General features: G+C 34.5%; 1 protein-coding gene across 1 annotated transcript; it reads left to right on the top strand.

Moving 5' to 3' along the window:
- Positions 1-9,193: 9,193 nt before the first annotated feature.
- Positions 9,194-19,058, top strand: LOC131791875 (glutaminyl-peptide cyclotransferase). Its single transcript, XM_059109247.2, has 7 exons — positions 9,194-9,406; positions 9,550-9,708; positions 11,945-12,244; positions 12,899-13,057; positions 14,596-14,695; positions 15,871-15,996; positions 17,186-19,058. The coding sequence occupies exons 1-7, from the start codon at positions 9,332-9,334 to the stop codon at positions 17,338-17,340; spliced, it is 1,074 nt and encodes a 357-aa protein (XP_058965230.1). The 5' UTR covers positions 9,194-9,331; the 3' UTR covers positions 17,341-19,058.
- The last annotated feature ends 53 nt before the right edge of the window (positions 19,059-19,111 follow it).

Here is a 19,111-nt window from a genome sequence, read left to right as displayed (position 1 = left end):
TGCAAGCGAGAGTGGTTTTCTGAAATTTTTTTTAGCCCTCTAATGACAACCAAAATGAAATTAGAGTAATTAAGTGTTATCAACTGAGTTGATAATGTAAATTGGCCACGTTTCGAGTGTTAGCCCTCCGTCAGAGCGATTGAGGAAGGACTTCCGCTCAAAACGTCAGCTTTTAAACTCTTTACTGAGGCCAATTTACGCTACCAACTCAGTTGATAATACTAGATTACCCTCTGTAATTTTTACGATGGAAAACATGCTTCGTTGTATTAAAGTATTCCAACAGAAACAGGTGCCGACAATTCTCAGTTAAAACATAACAGCACTGACACCAAATATACCAAATCTAACTGCAGAGAATAGATTATTAATATGTTATAACAAAATTGAGGAGAACACTGAATCGTAGACGAAACAATAAGACCCCCGCAAATATTGGCCAGATGAATTTTTCGACGGTAATAAGGAAAGCTGTAACGTTTTATGACTTAGTTGTAATGGTCTGAAGTGAAAGTGAGTCCGTGAGACACTTCAATGAAATATTAGTAAAGCTCCGTCTTTTTCGTCCTATTTCCTTTTTATCTTGAATGTCAACGAGATGTCGCTTGAATCTCCAAAAACGAATGCCAGCCATACTGCCCACTCCAAAAACAGGCAGTGAGGCCAAAAATTTTGAACTCAAGGTAATATTATATAAAGGGCCTTTTAGCCTGGCGAACTTGTTTTTTTTTGGGCAACCATTTTATAATGTAAGGTCACCAAATGGTGACTTAAAAATATTGGGCTTGGAGACCTGCACGATCCTGAAGTGAACTCTTTCCTTCCTTTCGGCTTTTGTGCGTTACGTTTATCTTTGTTTCTACAGTTTTGAGAAAACTTTATGGATTAAGCTTTGCTTCAAAAAGACTCTTTACGAGGAAATACTAGTTACCCCATAACATCTTTTACTTACAGTAAAGTGAGCACAAACATTCCACCGTGAAGGCTTGGACACAATTTTTTTTGGTAAGAATTACTCTATCTTTAAAAAAAGTACAACATACTTATTTATCATTCGCATAACATTGCTCCTAATTTAGTATCCAAAGTAATTTCCCAAGGTTAAGAATAGGTCTTTTTCCATATAACACCAGGCGAGGCTCGCATATCTGTTGTGAATTTAAAGCTTTCCTGAGGGTGGAGTTTGTTTTCAGATCTTTTTCATCATAAATCACTTTGGTGAAGACGGATGAAAGATCGATATTAATGCTTTTCTATAGTTATTTTAAAAAAAGTCTCACAGGAAGTTGATAGACCATATGGGTTTGCCTCAATGATTGAATGCCGTGGCTCCGGATAATTTCAACAAGACTTAATAAGAGGAAGGAATATATAAGAGATGGTACCACAACAAGCCAGTAATTTCCACTTGTAAGGGGAAACAAAGTTCATGTAATCGGATACAAATTCTCAGACTTATATCATCCGTTCATAACTAAGAGTCGGCTCAGATAGTATTCACCTTCACATAAAAATTTCTTGGTAACACCAGTTCATCTGATTTGCATATTAAAATGGTTAGTTTTCGCAAAGTGAGATCAACTACTTTCATGATCTTTAAAGTGATAAAGGTCAGCTTAAAAAGTGCATGTTTATCTTCACACAGTATGTTTTTGTTATTCCATCTATTTTGATTCCTACCAACATCTTTAAATACCATATCGTTCTTTTTATGGCTCTTTATCGGTAAAGCATCTTTGATCAAACATTCTTTGAAATAAACTAATTATGAAAAAGGAAACTTTCTATAATCAGTCTCGTAAGGTTACAACCAACTTTTTTCGCAAATAATCTAGAAAATTCCTCCAAGAGTATATGTGGTCCTAATTTTATCTTCAAGTCACAATTATGGATCCAAGATCAAGATTATTAATACACAAACCACCAGCGAAGATGAGAATGATTGATTAGGGACGAATGCTTTATTTTGTCTCTTCCCTTCCAATTAAACGCTAAAAGTTTCTTGTTTATGTCTTTGATATGTATGGCGCGTTTATTAATTGATAATAAAAATAATTAAAACATATTTGTAGAGAACTGCTGTTTCAGGCCTGTTTCATGGAGGTTCTGTTGAACAAAGAAAAAAAACAAAGAAAAAATAAAATGAAAAGCCAAAACCATCTCAAGAGGCAAGTCGCAATCTAAAGAATTCTCAAAATTGTTTCTCCTTTACGATAATTAAAGAACACACTCGGTGCACTCTAAAATTAACCGTCTCAAGGTGAGGCATCATGCAGATTTTGCCGTTCACGTAGACTTGATTTTCGACCGAAAGCAAACGATTTCAAAATCCTAATCGTACCCAAAAGGTTAGAATTCAAAATTCAATACCTCAACTCGTTTCGGAAGTATTGAATCATGAGGTAGGCTTTTCAATGACATGTTTGCGTTATTATAACCAAAATCTACACTCAGAATTTGGATCTTTCGTAAACAGATAAAATGTCAATGGAAATTTTCTCGCTCACCGATTTTCCTCAGACTTAATCTTAAAAAAAGTTTTCCCCATCTCTGACATTACGACCGGGCACACAGAGCAATTTTCCTATCAGAGTTAGTTTTATTTGATATCAACGAAAGCGACAATTTCTAGTCATCTTCCCAAGTGAAATATCCTGCATCGATATTTTTATTTTGCCGGATGCTGCAAGCAAAGTTTCTAGTTCCAATGTGAAAGAAAGAAGGAATAATGGATCATCCTAAAGAACTCCACAGCTAACTTGAAAATAATCCGTTCTGAATCGTTTATTTTTTGATACAACTAAGGAAATTTGAATAGAAGGTGAAGTTGCAATGGTGAGCGAAGGACCGCGAAATGGCAGGCGTCGAGATCCGTAAGAAGGAAGATATAATTAACAGAATCATATCCTTATTATGAGTCAAAAGCAAATGAGAGTTTCAAGTGGGTCATCTATTTTTTTTGTCTTCTCTCTTTTTTTTATCTATTTTTCTCTCTATTTTTTATCTTTTTTTCATTTGTAACTCTCTATTTCGTACATGAAACTTTATCATTGGGCAATAGTTCTTACAGTGTTAGGAATTGATTTACATTTTACAACCGTAGTATGATTCTGTTGACTTAAAACCGAGCAAAGTTAAATTGGTTCCAGTCGCTTGGCTGACGATGCTCGACACCGGAAAATAATCAAATCGCGCCTGAATTTTTTTTTTAAGCTGCATTTATGTTTGGTTTTTTTTTTTTTTCTTTTTTTAACACACAGGTGTTGACAGCTCTTTGCCAGGAAGTCGACAATTCTCGACATTAGAATAAATTTGGCTTTTCATCAGTTTTTGAAGGGCAATTGGAACACCTATATCTTTCACCCGGCATTATTTCTTCAGGTTTCGAGTGACACTTCTATGTAGCTTTTTCGCGGATATCAAAAAATTGGCATGGTAAAATGCTGCTAAAGATATTGCCATAGTCGGTTAAATTAACACGCCACGTGTGAATCAAACGTGAATTCTCATTGTACGCGTTCGGACTCACTGGAAATAATAATCTACGGATCATCAAGCGAAAAGAACTCTCCTCTGTACATGTAAATATCAAGAAGTGATAAGATCGCAAAGCAACACGTTTCTCTTATATTCTTCTGGTCGAAAAGATCATCGGAACGATTGTCTTGTGTTACTTGCCAGCGGATATTCCCGTCATCTCAACCAGCTAACCTTTATTTCACAAAACACGCATAAAAAAAAGTCTACATAAAAAAAAAAGAAAAAATATAGAACGAGCGAGGATCTTTATGGATTTTAAGCAAGATAGCACTTGAAACTTTTATTGAGCTTTATTTTTGCAAAGCTCACAGCTTAATTCTCTAAGCATAGGTGGAATCATAGCCCCACGTGTGATGTGATCTCTTCTGAATTTCTGTGTTTTTCTTTCCAATTCCATGCCAATCGATAATTTTATTCTTGATAAATTTCATACTCTCATAAGGTCGCCAAAAATGGCCACAGATCCCTTGCTTTTAAACTCGGGTGTTACCTTTACCGAGTATTAAGTATTAACGAACGATACAGAAATTTCATCTTATGACATGTTCGAATACAACTTCTAATTAATCGCTGGCCATCGAAGTTGACTTTCGACTGATTCTATAGATTTACGTATGATGCAATTGCTAATTGCCAGACTTAATTCGGAAGGAAAGATAAAAAAAAATTTGATGTTCTGTTGTAAAATACTACTAGCCGGCCACTGAAAGTTCAGGAAGATTTGAAAAGAATAAAAAAGATGATGAATTTTAAGCTCGGTAATAAAAAAAAATTTAAAAAAACCAACAGAAACATGTCCTTTCGTCTTTTCACGAGCGAGGCGTAGAAACTAGGATAGAGCGTGGAATCCGATGTTCGATTACTCATGGGGACTCAGGTTTTTCCCCTTTTGTTTTGAGCTCATTAGTAGACGAAAAAACGTCTTTCCTCAATGATTTTGTATTTTAGGCGTTTTCTGCAGTCATCAGACTGTTAAGCCTTTGAAATCAGATTTTCTGATCCGCGAAGGTCTTTGGCGAATTTCACAACAACCTTTGATTTTGAGGGTTTCTCGATGTCCATCCAAATTGAGTTCAAATAAAGAAATTTAAGAGACGTCACAAACTCCTCTTCCTAAACGAGGCTTCTTCTCATCAAAATGAGAAATCCATGCACAGCTGTACTCTCAACTAAAATGTGGAAGATTAAAGTCTCTATTCCATTGAAATTATATCAAATATTTTCCACTTTAGAAGTGCTGAAGTACATCTATTAAAACGATTTTGTTTTGCTCTTCAATAATCGGTCAGTTCAAGTGGTGCCTTAATCGTTTTTTGCTAGAATGGCAATTGAACGCAAGTTTCAGGGACGTTTGCAATAACAGTCTTACCATGGATGAGCTAAAACTATGATTTTTAGTGAAAATAAAACAAAACTAAACAAAAAGAAAAAATTCCTAGCATTCTAGATTTTTATTTTTCTATGTCAGAATTAGCACCCTCCGAAGGTCAATTTTTAATTTTAATTTAATTGCATTTTCTGCCTCTTAAAAAATGGAAAGGGCACGCATGAAGCGTCTGGAAAGTAAAATAGACAATTCTTCAAAAGTAAACCAACATCAACAACAAAAGCAATTGGAAACAATGGGGAATAATAAAGAGAATATAAACTTTATCCACTCTTAGGAAAAATTTAAGTCGATAGAATAATATTATAAAAATTAAAAAATTCGCTTCAACATCTTAAGTTCTCTTTTTACGACATTTTTTAAAAAGGAACTGCGAAATGTTTACTTAGTTACTTCTAGATGTCATAGTTTGATGAATCAAACTGCGGGAAATATAATGCATGACATTTATCATGACTGGGCGGTTTATATCTCTTATTATCTCAAAGGTCTATTGCTTTTGACAATCAATTTATTGATGTTTTTATTCAATCTTCTTCTTAAGACCTTTAGAGGAAAATTTTGTTATTTTTCTATCTGCGCCGGATATTTCGCAAGGGCAATCAAATTCAACTGTCGTGTCGGAAACCAATTGAAAAGAGTTTGTTTATTTAACTTTGTTTTTCCCCTTGCGTAGGAGAATTTACTTCTCGCTGCAGTTCGGATACTATTCCATGATTAGGCCCACTTTTTCTTCCCTTGTCGCATATTATGTATCGAAGTGTTGGGTACAAAAACATGTGATGGCTTATATAACACTGGTGGCTCAACCAGAACCAGTCGTTTTGGAAACTGAGCTTATTCATGGATACTTTTACGAAGGATCTCGATTGTCCAAAAATATACCACGCTCAATTTTTATATTAGTAAATTGTCATTTTTGCTTTTGAATTTTAAAGACGAAATAGATCATACTTCTAACCAAACGTGAGTCAAAATAAATTAAAATTGCTGCGCTGCTACAGAGCTCTGTCTATTATGGTCAAATATGTTTATCACAATTGTTTTATTCCTGTACAACGGCTGTATGGGTTGGTTCCTGTTTACATTATTCGTCGTCTTTTCAGAAAGTTCTTTAAAGCCGAAAAATGTGTCCCTCTGTGAATACTACAGTTGATGAAATACAAGTGTTCTGAGACGGCAACCAGAAGAAACATTTTTAAATTCAAGTGTGCTTAATTGTTTGTCAGAGAGTGACCTTAAAAATTCAGCTGAAGTCAAAACTGAATCGAGAAATTTGGGATTCAGGTTTCGATCATTGTAAAATACAAAAACACATACATAACGATTTAAAAGTCAAGAGTTCCCCCACTGCGTTTGTTGATCAGAGAATTGTCTATTTTAATTAACCCTTTTGTTCAAAAATGTGTTTTCGTGGAGTACTGAATATATTGCTCGTGCGGATAATCATGTGAAACAGTAGGGTGACGGTCAGTTCCAATCGCTTTCTGTCACCGCTACTACCGGTTCAGACATAACTAACGAAAATGTATCCCGCACGAACGTAGAGGATTTTGACTCCCTAGAATATGCCGACAAAATAAAGGGACGGGAAAAAAATTCAATGCTTGTCATTGGAAGAAAAAAAAAGAATATTGACTGAAATAGCGTTCTCATTAGCGTTTATTTTTCTTTAGATTATCGTTTGAAACCTTGTTGATTTCAATAAAGAAAATTTGGTCGGAGAATTGTTGAAAATAATTAAAAAAGACCCTGACTAGGAATTAGCGCTCAAGTAATAATAGCCCACAGTTTGAATTAAAATAAAACAATCTGCTAACAAACGAGTTGAAAAGAAATATAAAAAATAAAACAATATTTCGAATCAATAAAACACTCCATTTGTTTCCCAGTTACTCACGGGTGAGCCTCATGATGAAAACTCGTTCCACCCATATTTTCAGCTTGTCCGCGCGAGCAAGAAGCTAGTGAAAAAACTGTAATAACTTATGGCATTTAGATTCAGAACGATTAACTGTTATGATTTTCGTCGAAATCGTGTTTTGACCTGTTTCGGTGCAGTCTTAAGCCAGCCCATGGTCAAAATTAAAATAACACATCTTTGCTTACCAACAGATTGGTGATAATATTATTGTCCGTCGGTAAAAAATAACGTTGATTGTAATAATGATGACAAAAATACCTCAGTTGTGTCCCAGAAGCGCATTACTATTTTGAACAATTCGTGATGCAACTCTTGGCATCCTTCTGTCGTTGTAACTTAGAGTAATTCATTAAATTCGAGATAGAGTGCTTTTCTTTATTAAGATTTTAGTCTCGCGAGAGACTAGGATATTTTCTGGCGACCAAGCATCTCTTGGGAAATTGTTGAGATAGAGGATCATATTTTCTGAGTCCGGTCTAAATCATGAATTGTTCTGTTTCAGCATAGTTTTTAACAAGCCCATGGTCTGCATTAAGAGAAAGCAATTTGTAATCATAACAAAATGGAGAATTTATAATCGTCCATCGGTAAATTAGAACCGCAATGAATAACTCCATTTGTTTCCAAGTGACGCACTATTCAGCCTCTCCTTTAATTATGAAATTAGCGCCGCCTAATTTCATGTTTGTCCTCAGAAGCAAACGTTTGTCAAGAATAGTGCAGTACTTTATTGCGTTTAGGTGTAGTTGAATTTATTCGTTTATTTTATTTTTATTTTTTTAATTTTTTTTTCAATGATTTAAGTCGAGAACGAACCTTGATGTGTTTAAGAACAGTTTTCGACAAGCCCACGTTCTGAATTAAAAATAAACATTTGGCTGACAAACAGGTTGGGAAATAAATGATTGTCCGTCAGTGAAATAGAAATGTGATTGTAATCAATCGAATACCCTACTCTAAAACCCTATTTGCTTCTAACACACACGTATTTCGTACAAGTTTTGGCACCCCAATTCTCAGCTTTTCGCAAGTGTGCTTATAGTAAATATTGTAAAGTATTTAGATTTACTGTTAGGTCGAAAATGAAATATTTTATTGTGATTTCAGCAAAAACTCGATCTCGACGATCATTGCCTGGTAAGTTATGAGAGCACTGAGCTATAAATAGCTGACGTAAAGCGAAGATTTTGATCAGTGATTCAATCCCTTCGAATGAAAAAGGTTTACTTGAGCCGTTAATTATATGAAATAAATAATTGGCAATTCCAAAAATCATTGAAAAAAACAGTTATTTGGAGCAATTTTCATATCCTTTTGATGTCGTACTAAACTAAGCTGTCTCCTTTGCGGATGTATCAAAATCACCCATAAAGCAAAAAAAAAAAAAACCATCCCGAGCTAAGTTTTAACCTACTGGCGGAGACACGGAAATGTCGTTTCATTTCTATCTCTATATTTAGACTGCTTCCCGTTATGTTTAGCCTTCCGTGACTGCCTCTCATGTTCCTGTTCCTTCAGAATTGCTATTTCAAGCAAAGGTATTCAGTCAAAAGACACTTAAAGGTTGCTGAAGCAAAGCTGTGGAGTTGCTTGCCACGTCAAATAAAAAAGAAAAGAGGAAAGCGGGCGAAAAATGCCGGTTTTGTATCCAAAACAGTAGATTAGATTCTTTTTGAAATCTAACTGTGACTGTGGGAACGGCACGGTGTGCTTTAGGGCGTTAATTTAAACTGAGCAGTTTTTGACAACTGTGTCGTTGATCAAAACTTTTTTTTTTATCTCCCTCGTCGAGGGAAGGAAGGAAAAACTCCAAGTCGAAAGACGTCATGTGGTGGGTCATCTCCCGAACGGACATGACAGAGATCCTTTCATCTGTGCCATGTTTACCACGGATGAAAAACTATCACAGTGTTTGACGGGCTTGAATCAATGCAATTGAACAAAATAAAACAACCTAGAGAGAACAGCTGACCGATTAACACCCTTTTCAATTTCCTCTCACTACCCTTAAGTGGGTTTATCTAGATCATTCACGCAAGCAAATACAGCTAATAAAGAATCATTGATCTCAGAAATAATACCATACGCTCAGCGTTTTTATCTCGGATTTTGCCAAACAATAGAGGCGTCACTTAAATTAAAGCGGCAAAATTATTGATGCCTTTCAAGAAATAAATAATGGCTATTCTAGGCAATATTGGAAGTGATTCTTCTTCGGCTAGCCCCTAAGAAATGAAAATAAAAAATACGATATGCTATTCAGCAAAACAGGAAACCTCTGAGACAGGAAACTCTTTGTTGAAAGCGCGCGCGCTGTAGCATTCAGCAGGTCCGCACCAGAGTGAGGCAGAGTGCGCACAAATGAGATAAGAAAATAAATAGGCTCTGTAATCAATTACTTGAAGATGTTAAAATGGTAGGGCAGATGGTCTGGTTAGTCATTTAATGAGAGACATTCGTCGTGGATTGTAAAGTGTAGAATGTGGTGGACTTTAGTGCTCCTTCTGATAAACTCCGCGAAATTTTCGTGGTGTAGTGGCGGTAGCAATGGCAAGGTAAGTTCTCATAGATCGCAAGCTAGTCTCCGTAGTTCTATCTCTTCGACGAGGATTCATAACTCAGTCGTAGTTTTTTCTTTTTTCGATAATTGTTATTCATAAATTTGTTTTGTAACATTTTAATTCTTTTCTTTGTACAGAGACTCGCGGAGCATCCTTTACCGAGATCTCTTCCTGAATCAAAGCTAAACGACTTGGCCCAGAGAACAGATTACGATGCCTTCTACAGCGATACTTTCATGAAAGGACTTTACCACGTCCGATACCCAGGAACACAGGGGCATCATAAAGTAAAAATGGTAAGAGAAAGACGGTAAAGCTCACCTCCGTAACGTATTCGAGTAAACAATCAGGCTACTTGTCTCAATTGCCGTTCGCGGAGTAATCTTTGTTTAAACCATTTCTCCTCTCGAACCATTGCGCTTTGATTGGCGCTCCTCAATTTTCACGAATCGTATTTCGAGTGAGTTTATTTTCCTGTGGGATCGTATTGAAGTCCTTTCTACAAACAATCGTAGTTCTTTACACTAACGTTACTGCTCTACCTGTTAAGTCAACAAAGCGATCAAACAAATCGAAGCGCGTTACGAATGTTTTATGCATCGGATTTGACATTGAAATATTTCCAATATTCGAACGTAATACAATATTCTTTGTATTGACACGGCTGTCGGTTGTTTTCCTTTCTAAAATTGTTTTCGGAAGCATTGCAAAACGGCTATCTTCAATTCAGTTCAGCTGTGCATGTTAACCAGTGTTTATCACATCGCCTGATCGAAACTAAATATCAATTTTCAACCGCTATCTTTCTCTTCTTGTGGTTTTCTACCTTGGGTCAGTTTGACTTTATATTGAAATAGCGGTTAAGGAGATTTTCACCCCAAAAGTATTTCGGTCATTCGATTATAATCCCATGAAAAGTAACACGCGGGGTGTAAGTCCAAATAATGGTAATTTCGAAAAGAATGGAATTCCCCGAAGCAATTCTTCTCCATAATTGCTTACAGCGCTAATCGCGTTAACAGACAATGAAAACAAGCTCAGCAAAATTGGCTGGCTTTTCAAATTTGTCTCACGCTGGAAAAAGTAGTACAATAATTATCCTGTATTTCTTTGATCTAAAATTTTTAATTCAACCAAGTCTGTATGTTTGTGATAGAAGGTGAAATTTATCTTTGGGGCCGTTTAGAGAAGAGATCATTAGAATTTTGTTAATTTTTGTAAATCTTAACAGAAAAAAAATTATGGGAAAAAAATGGTAGAAAGAGTTGATATAAGTTTGATTCCCAAAGTCTAAAGAAGAGAGAATCATTTTATGAATTTTCTTTGATAGTACTTTAAAATATAAATACTGTGAAGATAGATTGCCACTTTGAAATAAATATCATTTCTAGAATTATATAGTGCAGTTCAAGTTTCCTTGTCTGCTTGGAAACTGGCATGCCATGCAAATTTTTTAGTTAAAATCTAGAAATAAATTGAATGAAAAGATTGAAGCTCAGTATACATATTATGTATTATTTTTTGTAATTTTTGATATCCTATTGTGACCTTTTCTATTCAAAACTCTCTAGAAATTTTAAAAAATAGACAATAGGGAATTGTGTATTATCTCAACTTTAAATTCAAAATCATTCCATGTTTACATTTATCAAATTATCTCTAGAAGGATTTTGTTCTAACAAACTGTGTACATAAGGTTAGAGCAACAATAAATCAATGAAAGTGCTTGATATATATTTGTTTTCCAAGTCTTGGATATTAATTTTGTCAAATTGAGTAAATTGACCAATGTAGGTTTTTGCTCATTCTATTTTATCACGTCAGGATGTTATTAGTTTTATCAGGGGTAATTTGTCATATTTATGGAAATGAAATTCAATTTTTGATTTAATTTACCATACGGTTAGCCACAAATGAAAATGATTTGCATCAAGTGTTACTTTTTCTTTCCTCAGAAGAGTGCTGTACATCCTCTCCTACTTTGCTAAACAGTGTGATACTTTTTTAGTTAGTTTTTTAAGCATTATGTAATATTTAACAACAAGTTCTCTTGACAGTTATCGAGTCTGTAGTTTCTCCAGTTTTACGTCAATATACAGGGCACTCAACTCATTTTTCTGGAAGTTTCCATTTGGCAAACTAAGGTCATTAAATATTTGCCAGAAATAGAATTTCAGTCATGAGAAGAAAAAAATAAAAAATAAAAGCATTTTTGAGTTATAAACTTATGATAATCTGTTCAAATTTCTACTCATTTCAACTAAAGACCATACACTGTCAGTATGAAAATCTAATTTCTTTGCTCAAAAAAGATATTAAATAAACTTCAAGGGGAAGCTAAACTGTTCCAATTAGAGTTAAAAATATAAGTTAAAACTGGAATCTTCTAGGACAGGATTATTTACAATATCAACAACAATGACAATGAAATACCCTATGTAACAGGTACCCAGTATGAAGATTTTTTCATAAAAGGTAATTTATCTTGAACTTCTTTTTCCCTTCTAATTTGTTTGCAAATCTTCATTGCAGTTTATAAAGAAAGCATTTGAAGACCTCAACTGGACAGTCACATTGGACGAATTTGATGCTCCTACTCCGTACGGTACTAAGCGCTTCACCAATGTAGTCGCCACCCTTAACCCCAATGCAAAAAGAAGGCTAATGCTAGCTGCACATTATGACTCCAAATACATGCGTGACAAATACTTTCTTGGTGCCACAGATTCAGCAATGCCTTGTGCAATGTTAATTGAAATTGCCAGAATTGTCACCCCTTTCTTCAAGGCACGGGAACAGCAAAAAGGGAACGTTCATGCAGATGAGGATGAGGTATGAAACAGTGTCCAACTATCCTTTTACACCTTAACATGAATATTCAAATTCTCCACACTTTTGTCTTTACATTTCCTTTAGTACTGACTAAGGAGAAATTGTTTGACAATCAGGAACTTCTTGAATTGATAATCAATTCCTTTATTCTCATGATCTTCATATTCAAATCAAGAGTGATAGTAGTGTAAAGAGAAATTAGAAGCCAGTTATACTTGTGAAATGAAGGATTTTAAAGAATTATAGCTATTGTCAATCAAGTTGATTGTAGCCCAGCAAGCTAATGTTAGCATGATGGGTGGCAAGCAAAGGTTTAACCCTTTAACTCCCAGATCAAATTTGTCATTCTCCTTACTGCCAACCAGACAATTCTTCTAATGTTAGTTCAGAAAATTTAGTATTGGATCAATTAATTAACCCCAAATTTATATTTTTTCATTATTCTCATCACTCATCTGATTGATATTGTATTGATATTGCAAGGAGAAATTCTTTCTTGGTCACTCATGGGAGTTAAAGGTTTAAGTGCCAAGGAGGGTGAAAGATAAATGCGAGGGGGTAAAAAGGTGTGATGGGAGAGAGGGGTAAGAGTGAAAGAGTACAAAGAGGGGTGAGGAAAAGGGATGACGCCTTTTAATTTTTTTTTCTTTATAGCAATCAGACACAACATTGCAGATGGTTTTCTTTGATGGTGAAGAAGCATGGGTTGAGTGGAGTTCAACAGACTCACTTTACGGCTCTCGACATCTTGCAGAGATGTGGAGCAATACGTCTCACCCACCAGATTCAAATACTACAATGATAGACACAATTGTAAGTAATTCTTACCTTAAAATATTTTTGTAGAGGACTGAGATCCTTTGATACCCATGAGTGATTGCTATGTAGATTGCCCTGATTTTTTCAATGCTATTTCAAGTTGAGTTTAGTGAGCTCAATTTTTTTGTCAGTTGCCATTTGATGACTGAAATCATGAGAACTTTTACCAGAAATATAAAAAAAAAATATGATAGAATGTAGACTCCACTAAGTTATACCAAAAATGAAATCTTACTTGGTAGTCACTTCCAATCAGTTGTGGACATGCCTAAATTAATTCAAGGCAGAAAACCAATGGGCTAGAGGTTTATTTTAAAAGAGAAGAGGACATAACATCAATAATATAATATAATACAAAGTATAATAATATATTATGAATGTTTATCTTAGTTGTACAGAAGACCATAGACACAGAGTAATTGAAAAATATTAGCTTGGTACATGCCCCTTCCCCTAGGTAGGCTAGGATTGTTTTCAAGTTTCTGCCTAGCTGTTTTTACAGCTGCATTGAGTGGAATGTTGGTAAACAACAATTCTACATCAAAGGACACCATGATCTCTCTTTCTTGAATCATTCTGTCACTGACGGGAGATACAAAGAGGGCTGATTTGGGCAGCATAAAATTTGAGCAACTTGTTAACAGGGATAAGATGTTAGCGAAATAAGCAGACAAATCATATGCAAAGGTGTTCATGCATGACACAATTGGTCTCAGAGGAATATCAGCTTTGTGAGTCTTTAGTAAAACTGTAGATTCTATCTAGGTGGCTGTTTTTGTTGTGGTCTGATTTTGTTGAAGATGGCCTCTGATAGATGTTTGCTTTGTTTTGAGGTTAGCAGTTTCTTAGAAAACTTCCTCCTTAGACTAATCATCAGATCTTTGTTTAAGAGCTGATATGGTCCTTTTTTATATCAGAGAATACCTTGGTCTGATAGGTGTCAGCGTGTAAGACTACACCAGTACATCCTTAAAGTAATGGAGAACCTTAGTGGCTGGTCCCCTTTCTAGTGTTTAATGCATCTCACATTTATTTTGTAATTTTAGCCTCTAAATTAAGTGGTGATCATTTCCTTTATTCTCATGACCTTAACGTTTGATTCAGGAGTGATATCACAAGAAGAAATTAGATGCGAGTTGCTCTAAAGGGTAAAAGGGTTGATTAGGAAAATTAATTTATGGAATTTTTAAGGGTCAAACCAGTTTTCTGGCAGCTTTGATCTGAATTCAATATTAAATCACTTTTCTAGTAGAATACATTTACAATATTAAGTCTCACTTTAAAAACTCTGTGTCAACTGTCTTGAAGTCTGCCATCTTTTTGATTCTCTAGAAGAGTGCAAGAATTGTTTTTAGGATTTTAAAGGCAATTTGATGGATGTATAATATTCATCAATGTTTTTTTATTTAAAACGTTAATGAATTAAAGACTCTAGAGCATTGCACATGCTTCAGTTCTCAGAGGGGTTCCTTCTGTTTATGTTGATTTGAAGTAACAATTCTTAATTTGTGATTTGTTTTTTTCCAAAACAGAATGCCATGGTACTATTGGATCTGATTGGTGCAGCTAACCCAGTGTTTTACAACACTTTCAGAGAAACAAATGATTTATTTGAGAGATTACAGATGATTGGTTAGTGTATTTCACTCTGAACATGTTAATTGCAAACAGGAGATTTACTTTGTGAAGCATTTATGAAATGTAATGAAGCTCCATATTTAGGAGAGCAGGGATGATGGAGTGTTAAAACCATTCAATATTCTCTCTATCCCAGGAGCTGGTGTCACATGTGGTGTAGTTACATTTGTCTTTACCCACCTAATGGTTACCAAGCCTTAGAACAGGAGTGAGGCTAAGGTTGACCTTGTTATGATACAAACCTTGATGCTTTTCAGATGCAAATTACTTTGTTATTATGCTAACTAGATACTGGTCTCTATCACAACAAGGTCACCTTCAACCCCACTCCAAATCAAAGGCTTGGCAACTAAGTACACAGCTGTTAAATGGCCAATTGTTTCATGGACTATACAAAACCAAATGAATTGATACAAATTTTTAAGGCCTTCAAAAACGGTGTGATGAAATTTGACTTAAAAAAGTACTCTCTTTTAAATTTTGGTTTATGTGGAATACCTGTGAATTAGGTGGTGTGTCACTCTATTGTGTGATGTCACACATGAATAGCTAAGCATATGACACAATAAACTTGTATTGTATTGTATACAAAACATAATGAAACAAAGAAGAGTGAGGCAGTAAAAGACATTTTTGACTGAAAAATCGCTGCTACTACACTAGATGTAACAGACACAGAGAAAAAGAAAATAACAAACCGAGCCAAGATGTAAAAAATGCAAAATAATACCTAACATATGAAACAGAAGAAGCCCACCTAGTAGCAAAAGCTATAAGCTGAACAAAAAAACTAAACTAAGCAAAAACCTAAAGGCACAGAGAAAGACACTTACATTATCCTACATGTGGGTTGGGTATGATGTTGATTATTGCTCCAGGACTCTCTATATGAGCTAACACTCAAAATTCTAATTTTACCTGGAGATAGATGATGAAAAAAGATCTTTTGGATTTACCATGGCTAATTCCATTTGTGATAGTTATTATTGTAATTTTTATCATGATTGTTGTCAATATTATTTTGCATATCATTCTACACACATCAGGGTCAGAGAATTAAAATATTCCATCCAAGACAAAAGTAACATCAGATTGTTAAACCTCTGATGTTACTCTAGAGTGTACAATTTGTAATAAAATCATTTTGTACTTTTGTCACTTTTAACCAGAACGTCGCCTACTGAGCAACCAGCAGATACATATACCACCCAACACCCAACAACCATATTTCATTCAAGGGCTAATGGACAGAAGATATCTTGTAGAAGACGATCACATACCTTTCCTACGAAGAAGTAAGTAGTACAAGCTGTTAGAGATTTCCTAGATTGTGAACCCTGAGGAAACGTTTAATATGTAGCCTATAGAGTACTCCCCAAGCTTCTTTCCCAAGAGCCATCTCATTGTCTCTAACTAAGGTTATATCGGTTGTATGAGCCAACTGCTCACAGTAGAGTACAAATAATGTGCCAGTCAAATACAAACATCCTGCATGAGAATATACCACACACTAGTTGCTAGTTCAGATGTGAATGGCAAGTACTGTATTCACCTTTAAGTTTAATTGTCAGACCATATCTTGGTATATTGAAAGATAAACTAATCTTTTTGTATCTGTATGTTATATACTTGAATGATTATTTACCTCAGCGTTGTTGAAAGTGGTGGATATTTAGGTTGCAGCTTTGCAGCTCGGTAAATATCCACCACTGTTCACCTCCACTTCAGTGAGTAAATGTTAAATATTGTACAGTTATTTGAGCAGTAAGTTATTTTGTACTGTAATCCAATGCAAGAGTCATGCAAGACCTGTCACAAACTGCCTCTTTATTTGCTAAGCTTTTCCCACCTTAACCCTTTAACTCCCAAGATCTCATTAGTAATTCTCCTTACCGACTCTCATACAGTTCTTGTGATGTTAGTTTGGAGAATTTGGTAGTGGATCAACTTATAATCCCCTAACTAATATTTTCCTCTATTCTCATCACCTGCCTGCTTGATATTGTATTGATATTGTAAGGAGAAATTCTGTCTTGGTCACTCATGGGAGTTAAAGGGTGAAAAGAAACTTGCGGATGAAATGAAGCAGTTGGGTAATCAATAACCTATTAGTTGTTTTGGTTTTCAGTTTTACTAAGTATTACAAGTATAAGGAGAAATTAAATGCTAGTCACTCTGCGGGGTGAAAGGACTAAAAGAGTCTAGTGGTGATTTTAACCCTTTAACCTGTAAGAGTGATTAGCACCTAATTTCTCCTTACAATATCATCCCTGAATCACACATTTAGGTTAGGAGAACGAAGGAAATGATCATCAACAAAAAGAAGCTCTTGACTGTTAAACAAATTCTCTTTGTCAGCACCTTAGGAAATGTAGAGAGCATAGTATGGAGAGTCTGCATACTGATGTTAGGGTGTAAAGGGTTAATTGATTATTATTGCAATCTTTGCAAAATATTTATTTTAATTTGACTTTATCATTTTAGATGTTAAAATACTGCACTTGATATCACTGCCATTCCCACCATGTTGGCATAAGGACTGTGATGCTCACGAAAGTATCGACGATGAAGTTGTGAAGGACTTGCTTAAAATCTTCCAAGTATTTGTGGTGGAATATTTTGGTCTTTCAGTGGTATAATGTAAGGAAAGTATTGCTTGTGTAGCAACCATTTTGACTTAAAGTTCAGGAGCACTTCATGGTATCATTCATCCCACAAAATATTTCATGTTCTATCACCTTACCAAATCGTTTTTTCAAGGAAAGTGAAGAAAAATAAAATCCAAAGTCACTGATTGACCAGCAAAATTTGAATAGTTGAAAATATTTTTAGTCACTATATTTTAAAAAGATGTGTTGAAGATTTTGTTTTGATTTCAAATTATTTGTACCCAAATTTCTTACATGGTTATGATGATGGAAAAAGGAAGTTTTTTTTAATACCCAAAAAAAAAAAAAATTAGTAAGCAGAGTCTGTGCTCAGTAAGGTTCTTCTTTAACTTAGGCTCCAGTAGTAAGCACTTTTCCTTTCTTTTCTATTGTTTCTTATCTTTCTTTCTTTCTTTCTTTCTTTCTTTTTTTTTTTTTTTTTTTTACCCAAGTGACCAACCCTCATTAATGAAATAAAAGGTGATGGAAAACAAAACATTTTATGGGTATGGCATTACAAGCAATCAAAGTATTATTTCCTTTGTGTGAAAGCTCTGGACACATGGTGATATACAAGACTCAATCTTGTTAAACAAATTTCTTCATGTCACATACAGTATTGTATTTATCTGATAGATTTTTAGTTTTATTGTAGGGCAAGAGATTCTATATGACCAAAGAGAAATTTTCAACCACTTTTGAGAGCTAAAAAAATTGACTGAAATATTAATTTATTGATTTAACTATAGTAATATCAGTGAGCTGATTATGATAATAATTTACTGAGATATATTGATCTTTGATAGGGCCCAACAATAATGAAAATAGGAATCAGTGGAGGGCTTTGAAACTTAACAAGTGTAATTTTTGAATCTTTCATTTCCAAGACCTGAGCATTTTTTCTTTCAAAATGATCTCACAACCTTTATCCTAGTCAAAGTCTCAAGATTATAAGGAGTGGGGAAGTCAGTTCTTGTTGGCCAATCTACATCATCAACACAGTCAATAAAACCAAATTATTTTTTTATACCCCCAGTTAGAGCAACACCACAGTTTCTTTAGAAACTAACTCCATTTATTTATCTGTTTTAGAGAATGTTAACATAAAAGATTTCTTGAAAGTGGAAATGAATCCAACTGAAAGATTGCCATAAAAATTTCATGTATACTCCCTTCCTTGACAAAAATGCGAAAAGTCTTTTCAAGCAAACTATTGAATTTTTAAAAATTTTAATACTGAAATAAAACTATTGGTGATTTAGAAAAGGAAATAAATCAATTTACCACAACTTGTGGCAGAAGTGGTTTTGACTTGATATATCGTCTTCTGTGACAAATGTTAAACATCTTTTTTTTTCCAATTCATTTTTATCAGTTTGCAGAAATTATAAGGTGATTTACATGTAAGAATAGAAACAGTCAGAGAAATTTATCTTTAACATTAGAATATCGTGAATTCTTTTAATTGCAAAATTTTTAAAGTACAGAAAATGTTAATTGTATATGGGATGAAAATTTCATTTTCTGTGTGAAAGCACTTTTCCCTAAATTTAGTGATGGTAATATCAAAATTACTTCAAGTGCATTGAGGGAAAATCCTCAAATTAAGAATATTGAATTCATTTTACAATTAGGTGGTAAACTGTTGTCCACTTTCAAAATTTACAGTTTATTTCATAAGCAATCACAATAAAAGGCTTTTTTCAAAACCTTGCCTTTTGAGGTGTCTACAGTAAATGTAGTATGTTTGTAGTATATTGAA

The sequence above is a fragment of the Pocillopora verrucosa genome, chromosome 7 (assembly GCF_036669915.1).
Source record: "Pocillopora verrucosa isolate sample1 chromosome 7, ASM3666991v2, whole genome shotgun sequence".
Lineage (NCBI taxonomy): Eukaryota > Metazoa > Cnidaria > Anthozoa > Scleractinia > Pocilloporidae > Pocillopora > Pocillopora verrucosa.
The sequence above is the reverse complement of the archived record's forward strand: the minus strand, read 5'-3'. Positions and strand labels throughout refer to the sequence as shown.